The sequence below is a fragment of the Labrus bergylta genome, chromosome 18, assembly GCF_963930695.1.
Source record: "Labrus bergylta chromosome 18, fLabBer1.1, whole genome shotgun sequence".
Classification (NCBI taxonomy): Eukaryota; Metazoa; Chordata; class Actinopteri; order Labriformes; family Labridae; genus Labrus; species Labrus bergylta.
The window spans coordinates 10742492-10752453 of record NC_089212.1 but is presented as its reverse complement, the minus strand read 5'-3'; the positions used below and the strand labels follow the sequence as shown (position 1 = coordinate 10752453).

At 40.0% G+C, this 9962-nt stretch overlaps 1 protein-coding gene across 1 annotated transcript in view; it reads right to left on the bottom strand.

Annotated features, from left to right (window-relative positions):
- Positions 1–1988: 1988 nt before the first annotated feature.
- col12a1a (collagen, type XII, alpha 1a) overlaps positions 1989–9962 on the bottom strand; it is a gene marked incomplete in the record, with an annotated part of 55246 nt that continues 47272 nt past the window's right edge. Inside the window, 9 exon segments of the mRNA XM_065966239.1 lie at positions 1989–2905; positions 5228–5398; positions 6585–6662; positions 7299–7481; positions 7577–7643; positions 7746–7781; positions 7876–7947; positions 8603–8656; positions 8975–9028. Of these exon segments, the coding sequence (XP_065822311.1) occupies positions 2757–2905; positions 5228–5398; positions 6585–6662; positions 7299–7481; positions 7577–7643; positions 7746–7781; positions 7876–7947; positions 8603–8656; positions 8975–9028 (864 nt within the window).

The following is a 9962-nucleotide window of genomic DNA, read 5'->3' as shown; positions in this document are numbered from 1 at the left end:
TTATTGCAATGTTTCTTTGACAGTAAATCAAACACAACACATTGTTGGCTGTTTGGAGACTAACACACAGCTTAGAAAGAGTTTGTTATTCACACACGCTACCTTTAGTTGATTAAGGACTATAAAAATTTACATTTTTTTTAGAGTTTATTGCTGCAATTAATCACATTTTGAATTAACTATAGCTCAAAGTATTGTGTGTTACTATATGAAATCTCTTTCTTGAAGTGATTAACCCACAGTATTACTATAACTCAACTCTTCAGTTCCCCTCAACATATGGAAGGCTTTAGCATCTTTCAGCCGGATGTTTGTGTTCGTCTGGAATGTTTGAATTCTCATTGCTCCCAAACTTCTTTATTTTCAGAATGCAACCATTCTTCTTCTCTGTTTCAGCAGAATATCTTTGATAAACCCACTGTATGCTACCGACCTGTCACACATGATTGAACAGAACAGAGTTTGACTAGCTGGTGAACAAAGTTTCCTGATGCTGGATGTGTAAATGGATTTCTCTATTTCTAAAGGATCTTTTTTTTAGAATATAGTGTATCCAGGGTTGTGTTTACAGTGTGTTTCCCATGCCCCCGAGTGACCAAATAAATCAACGTATGCAGTTTTCAGCCTAAATTTTGTAATTGAATGCTACATCAGACCACCAATTGTCATATCAACGGCTTTGGAAGAGACACTTTGTCTGCTGTTTGTCAGGACAACTGGAGATAAAACAGGAGTTCCTTCAAATCTATAACAACCGCAGACCCTGGAACAGCCCACTTGAGAACTCTCCCCACAAAGTGAACACAGATGCATGCTGGTTTGTCACCAAGTTGAAGAAATGCAGCAGACAGAAACCAGTTGGGTTATGAAGAAGCTGGTATCAGGCATCACTGAAGACGGTATTTGATTTGAGATTGGATGATAAGTGACGTTAAAACAGAAATCAGAGCCTGATGCTGAGAAGCAGTGTATCACCTAAAACAGGTGTGAACATATTTCAACTCCGCCATCATAAAGTGTTCACTGACACCATAACTGTGGGTTTTTTGGTGTCTCATTTATGACAAAGTACTTCAAAATGCTGATTTACTTCACACTTTTCTCTGCATTCACTTTCATGTGTGCTGTTGCTCCATGCAGACTCTCCTCAGACTCCTTAACAGCTAACATGTACCAGCTGTTCAGACACCCATACTGTACTTTACCTCCAAGGATTCCTAACTCTTAAAGAAATATAAACTTACATAACATCTAGCTGAGGTTCCAAGGCCAATGGAAAAGGTTTTATGCGAGGTTGCCACATAAATTGTTTTAAACCTCAGATGAACATATTATAATGTTTCCATTGAGAATGTTTCCCCTTTGTTCTTGTAGTGGTGATGTCGACCTCCATTCCTCACCCCTCCCACCAGTCCTTATCTCTGGCATTTGTGCAGAACTCCTCCTTAGACATGCTTTCCTTTCATCACCAAATGGCATCAGCTATTTTTTCCTTCATGCATCTCTCATTTTACCTTTAGATTTCCTTTAATAGGGGGTACATTTGTGACTTTTCCAGGGCCAGTATTGGTCTAATCTTTTTTGTAATGTTTCCTCATGGAGATGTATACATAATCATCACAAGCTAACTGGTTACATGCAGAAGACTGTGAAGCTGTTCACTTGTTGGAAAATGTTTTCACACCCACTGCTTTCTCTTCTTTGTGCTCTGACATGAACTGACTTTCTGCATGGTGCAAAAACTCTTAAGCTGTCAAAATAAATAGTTTCAAACTTCAAAGCGTTTTTCAAAGTCCAGTGTTGGGATGAACTGGTTCTGTGACTCAAGATCAAATAAACTGTGTTTCATCTAAAGGCGTGTAGTTTAAGAAGTGTATGCTTGAATGCTGAGGTATCTTTAGACAGCGACTGAAGGTCGGAGCGGACTGTATACACGGTGCACAGAAACTGTGAGAAGACAGAAATGATTGTGAAGCTGACACAAACTCTACATTTTCAGTAGTTTTATTGAAAAATGCCTCTTCTGTTTCAGAAATAAATAAGAAAATAAGGCTGTGTGGAATTCACAAAATGTGCAGTGAAAACATGAGAAAAGCAATTCTATGTCCATAGTCTTGCAACCAAATCCAAACTGCATAGATAGAAAACAACAACTATATTCCGACCTCCTTAGTAAATATACAACACAAACATGCAATTCCACCTTGAGTAACACACACAAAAAAACAAAAACAAGATTGGTTTGTTACAATATGTCATATTATCATTTGGTTTACAGGTCTTGGGGAAAAAAACAACTTTTGGGATCAAATTAACGGTGACTTTCTTTTTTCTTTTCTTTTTTACTGGTGGAGCCTCTGAAACAGCTTAACATACTGAAGATTGACAAAAAACAAAACAGGGGAAGTCTGAAAATTTTCATATACATACATACTGTACGTCCTTCAGCATACTTTCTGCTGGTTTTCACATGATTAGTGCATTATACATTGGAGTCCGATAAACACTTGCAGTTATATTACAAGCAGACAGTTAAAGGGAACACTTGGCAAGCACACAGGTTTGTGATGAATGAACATGTAGGTTTGCATTCATCTTGCTAAACGTTCTCATGTCAAACAAAATATAATGTTCAAAATAACCAGGGGTATCAAACCCATCAAAGTACTACTTTTGTACTGTAAATCTCGATCCTTATGTAAATGATCAGGGAAGTCGTTTCAATTTTACACTTTCGGCATACTCCTTATTTGTAGCTATGACGCTAGTCTCTCTGTTTTGTCCTGTGGTAGTGATCTCTTTCCTCGTTGGTTTCGTGTATAACCGGGTGACTGTATTGTCTCAAACTCTCCAGTTGGCTCCTCAGGTATAGACACTACCTCAGGTTCAGGTGGGTAGTTGTTTGCTAGAAAAATATTTGGGATTGCCAATCAAAAAAAAGGGTATGTGTTGCAACTTTGTTAAAATGCAGAAATTAAAAATGTATTGCACTAGGTCATTCCATAAAGTTCCCTTCCTTAACTTCCTTAAGTACCAAAGAAAAAAAAACAAAAAGCTACATGAAAAAAAAAGAAAAACTTTCAAATGCTGTGATGACATTTACAATAAATTCATCAAGTCACTGGATAATAAGATGTAGTAAAATAACCAGCTCATACTACAAAGGACACACGGAAATGGCAAGAGAGCAACATTTAGCACTGGTGTGGTCAGCATACAAAAGAACAGGATGATTAAAAGTACAAATGGAACATGCTTCACCCGGACCAGAGCTGTTTAAGTCACTTGAGGTGCTGTGAACAGAGGGTTATGCTGATGGTAAGTAAGCAGCGGGTTATGAGGCACAAGCTCAATACAAATGTTAACTTGATTTTTTTAGTGAAATGTCCTGATCATACATCATTTACAAGGCACAACAATTAGTTTTATTTACACACGACCTATACTGTATCACTGCTTCAGATATGAAACCCACTTTGTTAGTACTTGTTTTATGGTTGGTAATAGTACATGCTCCTTCCTTCGTAGAAATGTTCAGTCTCTGATTGTTTCCCACCACCGGTTTGTGTTTCAAGATGCAAACAGGCCAGCAGGTTGCCATCATTGTAGCTGGTAGCTGTGAGATGATGTTAGTGCCTGTCCGCTCCGTTCTGTTTATTGGCTTTCATAATGTCTGTTTTAATGTTCAATAATTATGTCCATGGTGATTATCCTTACATGCGCCATAGAAATATGGGCATACATCTCAGAATCGGGACTTCAAAGTGGGAGCGGCACAGGTGACTTAGAGGGTTTATTATGCCAAACCTGAAAATAGTTCAAAGTAGGTGTAAGTTTTCTCTGTGGAACAAAGTTGTAAGCATCTTATTTGATTTAAAGCAAGACATCATTCACCGCTTGCTAGAGTGCTTTACATGCCAGTAATTGTTCATCAAATGTATGGAGGTATTGACGCATAGATGCTGCTAACTGACTGTTTGCTAAACTCTGATGCTGTGATGGTCTTATACTTGCTTGAGGTGCAAGTTTTAGAAAATGTTTACAGGGTTCTGGTTTTGGTTTAAGTTAACTTTAGCTAAATGAAAAAAGCCAGGGATACATGTTTTCAAATTACTCTATTGGTTTATTGGTTTATTTGTTAGGATCCCTATTAGCTGTACCCTAGAGCTCTTTCTGGGGCAGAGCATAGACTGTAAATAAATATGAATGAAACCTGAGTGACATCATCCATTGGTTACTGAAGGGGGCTTTTGAAGCCCGCTGATGGCAGTCACCATGCTGGAAATGCTGTCTCGACTTAACCTTCAGTCAACCTTTCACAGGCAAAAAGCTGGAGCTGAGGCGGGTTTACACCGCGCCCGCTGGGCTGTCAGATCAGCCACGCACCTTATTATCAATGATTCTTGGACACCTGGATGAGTTATTAAAAAATGACCCCCTGTACAACGTGTGTGAATAAAGACGTGAGATATTCAGACCATTCAGATTTCCTTTTTCGAATCAGGCTTAAAAAATGTTTACTTCTGCTGTAAAAACAGGCATTTTTAATGGCTTTCTGTTGCCGGCCTCAGGTAGACATTCGATGAACTGCAGGTTTTTGCAGTTCCGCATTGGCTTAATTTTTCAGCAGTCGGGTTGCTGGTTTCTCTAGAGCCAACGTTAACTTAATTCTTTTGCTAGCCATAACTGATCGAATATGCTAGCTAGCGTTTTTGGGGCGTAAATAGCCTTGAGGTTATATCACATGCCCCCTTTAAACAGAGGCAATAGTCTTAACAGTGGAGGACTGCGAGGACCCGTGAATGATCTTTGGCACTTATCTGCATGGTATTCCCCACTCTCTCACCCCAGTTTACCACTCTATTGACAGTCATCTATAATATATGCATTAAAAAAACCTTTTTCTAAAATCAAGTAATTATTGTATCAAAATTTCTTCAAATTATAATGGGAAATTTGTCAACATTACCATGTGACCAAAAGGTTTAAAATCCAAACAGCATTAAGGCAGGGCTTAGTGAATAGTCAGTCACCTGTTATTTTTTATGAATATAAGCTTCTTCAGCTTTCTGTTTAAAAGTCAGATCTTTTTCAAACTTACATTAATATCTCCATACATTTTCATAGAAGAAGTGCACTGAGTTGCAAATGTCATTAGTGTGCATACATTTAGTCTTTAATCTAATCATCATATCATCATGCAGGACCTAAACTTTGTTAAGTGTACCTGTGTATCCTTGTCCATTGTAGGGAATGCCAACACACTGAGAGGAGTCGCAATATCCAGCGGGTCCTGGTGGTCCCCTCACCCCTGGAGTACCCTGGCGACCTGGAGGGCCGCGAGCCCCAGAGGAGCCAGAAGGTCCAGGGGATCCTGTTCTTGACTCTCCTGGTGGACCTGCAAATGGAGAAGAGAAGGTAAGTAAGGTCAGTTTGAGAAGTCTCTTGAACTCTGCACAAAACACAGCTGGCATCACCAGTAAATCTTCAGTGAAAATTGTGGGGCTAACACAGGGTTGCGGCACTGTAATTTAAATTTTTCAATGGCTCAATTAAAAAGCTTGACCAAGAAAGAAAAAAAAGTCTTGAACTGCGTGAAGCTAGCCCCCCCGGCCCGTCTGTCTAGACGGCAAAAAACTCAAGATGGAATTTTCCCTCTCTCTCTTTTTCTCTCCCTTAAGTGAACCCATGTGTTGTCAATGAAGCCACCAAAGAAAGCTCATTGTACCTCAATCCAATTCTCACATAAATATACAGTACACACACACACACACACACACACACACACACACACACACACACACACACACACACACACATCAAAATGAGTCATCAGAGTGGACTTCGTCCCACAGGTCTTTAGTTGTTTCTCAGTTCATTCATAGAAACAGACATGTCACTGTTTGCTCTTGTGGGGTAGACATCAACAGAGGGTTCCTGTTGTCCTGCAACAGTTCCCTTGGGGACATGAAACCTTCTGAAGTGGGGAGGTTTTTAGAGAAACATATTTGATACCAATTAAGGAAAGGCTATGGACTTCTTCAAACTGACAAACTGGCTTCATAACAATTTGTAGCAATTGTTTCTAAAACTGTCACGACCTCGAATGAAAACAGATTCAAGATTGTCTGAACTCTATACACAGAAATTCTTCCTTTATGATAGACATAAATTCCTTTCATTTACTGTATAAAATCTGAGACTTGAACAGTGTTTTGAGAAGCTCAGTGTACATGAGGCATAAATCTTTAGGAAAGGAAAGAATTGGGAATATGTTTAGGGTCCCTCCAAAGAATTTATGTGGAGCAGCTGCCCAAATGAAGGCACATTTACTATAGGTACATTTTGGCCCTCTGGCTGGAATGTGTCATTTTAATTGGACTAATGGGAGTAGTCTGTGGCCTTGAAATGTCCACCAAAAAGGTAAAAAAAAAATCCTGTCATCGTAATTGTGAAACTGTGTTATAGTGTAAAGATAAAAGTAAAAAAGGAAGTGGTCCAGAAGACTGTGTGCAACTGCAGGAGAACAATGTTCATGAGGAAATATGGTCAAGAAAAGCGACATAAAGAAACAGTTATTTTACCTGGTGGCCCAGTTGTGCCTCTTTGTCCTCTGATACCAGTTCCTGGAGTTCCCCTCTCTCCCTTCTCTCCTTGCAAACCTACATTAACAAGAGACAGGACACAAAAACACCATGTTTGTAAATCACCAATATCTGGGAATTGGTATAAATTCAAGGGCATCTAACAAACCACAAAAACAGGAATTCAGGGTGTAATATTATTTTGTATTGCTTGAATCATGTGTAGATTTTCCAAGGCAATTCAATAAATATTTATGCAATTTATTGTTCATGTCACCATGACCTGAACTGGTTCTTTTTTCATTATTTCATTTTCATTTTCATTATTTCATTATTACCTACTAACTTAATGATGATGGTTTCGATATCATTGATGATGATGATGGTTGTGATGATTGTTTTTTGTTTGATAACAATGACTTATAAGATGGTTTCTATACTGATTAGAGCTCTCAAGAACTGCCCTCAATGTTGTGCTTTGCCTCTGGTCACTTCCTGTCAGCACCTGTGTGTCCAATCAGACTCAAAGCTGATCGTTTGCTCTTACTGACATTGTTCCCTTTTTTCTAGATCCTTGCTTGTGTTGTACTTACTCTCTGATGTACGTCGCTTTGGATAAAAGCGTCTGCTAAGTGAATTGTAGAATTGTAGAATTGTATTAGCTTATTTTTTCCCTGCAGGATTTGCAAATTTTTGAAAAGAAAGATAAGTTACCTCTTTCTCCCTGACTTCCAGGTAAACCTGGGTTTCCAGAGAAACCAGTTCTACCAGGCTGTCCAGGCTCTCCACGGGCTCCCGGGTCTCCAGGAGGGCCAGCAGGTCCGACTGGTCCGGGAGAGTTGCTACGGTATCCAGAAGGAATCTGGTTGAGCATCATGTCAATTCGGCTCATCTGATCTGCAAGAGAAGAAAACAATAAATCAGTTTGATATGGATTTCATGAATGCTTAAACAACTTTGAAGTTTTCTACAGGTTAAAAAAAATTGCTCACTGTTCACAAGCTGTTCACAAACTTGTCTGGCAATGGAGCGCATCATGTTCTGAGATGCAATGTCTCCCTGGAAAACAAAAAGATTTCATGAAACCATTGCATTGCCTTTGTTATTGGACAGCTAATTGACACCCCATTTAAGGTACATAGAACATAACAAAATGCATACCCTCTCTCCTTTCTCTCCTTTAAGGCCAACGGGTCCCTGTTAACAAAACAAACAGTCTTAGTCAAAAACTTAGGCTACCACTAAATGTTGTCATGTGTCCATTGTTTGTGTCTCATTTTTCAGTACATACAGGATTTCCTGTGTCTCCTGGTTTCCCTGGTTTTCCAGTAATTCCTGGTACACCTGGATTTCCAGGGCCTCCCTGAAAAAAAGGAAAAAACACAAAGTGTAGTGTTTAATTCAAATAACCGCACAGTAAACATAATTGCAACGTTTAACTCCTGCTCCCTGTTAACTCTCGTGTAAGAAGCTTTAAGTTGGGAGCTATGCTTTGACATGTGCAGTGGGGGGGGGCATGTGGCACACACAGCCAAGAACAGTAAAGAGATGGAAACACACATGCACAACATCCTACACGGATAGGATGTATACACAAGCACACACGCGCACACATGCACACACACACACACAGACACACACAGACACACACACACACACACACACACACACACACATCAGCCACCATGAACTGCTAATAGGTTTTGGAGCACTCAGGATGGTATAGTTCTTCTGAATTCTGAACTGGCACGCTGCCTGTTGGCATTATGGTTGGATTAAGTAGAGTCAGACGTCCTCAAACCACAGAAGAAAAAAACAAGATGCATGCACCTTTCTTATAACAGTGAAGGAGCCTAGAGTCTGCTCTTTTATGTTATGTTCCAGCTGAGTGAAAATGTGGAGCCAGAGGAGTAATTGTTGCAGATCTATCAGAAATTAAAGCACGCTCCAAGGGATATTTATTTTGGTCTGAACTGAACAACACAAAGACACAGAAATAATCACACACACACACTCACCATGGGTCCTGAGGGGCCTCTGGGTCCAGATGGTCCCTCCTTTCCTGGTGGCCCCTATGTAGAAACAACATACAATCACACATGGGTAACAACACACCGGGGACTTCGTTCATGCAATACATCAGTGTCATGGCTTCATACTGGTTTCAGCTTTGAATCTGTCTTTATAGGTTATGTTACGGAGTCGTGGCTTACTCCTGGCTTACACAAGTGACAACATGGAGTGAAACTGCACAAAGCCCCAACACTGCTTCTGTCAATGCTCAGGTAAGTGGGTGATCACATGCTAAACATTAACTGAATGAAGTGTTGGATCCATTGCAGGCTTTTAACAAAGTGTGAACACTAAGCAGGCATGGAGGTAGCTCTTACCCGCGCTCCGCTAGGTCCAACGGGGCCCAGAGGACCACGTGGCCCGGGTGAACCCTGGGAAAAAAGCAGACACACGTAATCAAATACAAATGATCAGGAACTAGACATTAAAACAGCTCCCTAATGTTTCTTTTAAAATAGAACTGAACGAAAAAAACTTCTATATCCCAGTTATTAAGCCAAAAATAATATATCATCTTGGTACTAACAACTGGAACAATTTCGTTTTGTCTGTTGACACATGATGTTTACAAGACAGCCCCTGCAGAGAAAGAGCTCTAACAATAAGCTTTATTGTGTAAAGTAACCAATCCAATAAGCTCTTAAGTTCTGAAAGATGACTTTCTCCCAAGTCTCAATTTGCCCTTTCAAAGGCCAAAAATGGAGATGCTCTCTCCCATTGAATGGTGGGAGTTTTCTGAATGACCTCATCTGAGAGAATGATGGCCTGCTCAGCCAAAAGATGCTGCGTGGTACCAGCCCACTCTAAAATGATCTCAACCAAAGGATTTTCCCAGGGATTCTGCTTCTGACTGACAAAGCAGTGATTTAAGTTTATATTATTTATGAAGTATGGATGTTAAAATAACCGTGAGTTTGGTTTTGTTTAACTTCATTTTCATCCAAAAAGTCCAAAGAATGACATATTTTATGAATCAAAGGGGTTCAATTTTCAAACATACTTGAAGTTTCAACCAAGTCACGATCATCTTCAATTACAAGGCTGAGAGAGAACATGTTCCATTCCCTGTTTCCCCCTTGGTAACATGAGTCTGGGCTCCATAATAATTGAACGGCATCAACCGGCCTCCTACTGTTTGTCAATCATCAGGCTAGAATTGAGAGAGTGGGTCTCCCCTGAGGATGGCATGGTAAACCTCCCACTCTGAGTGTGGTTTCAATCTCTCCATTTGGACTGGATCCAGGCTCCAGTAGCAAGCCAGCTCTCTATGGATAGTCTCCTGTTTCCTGTTCATAAACCACAAAA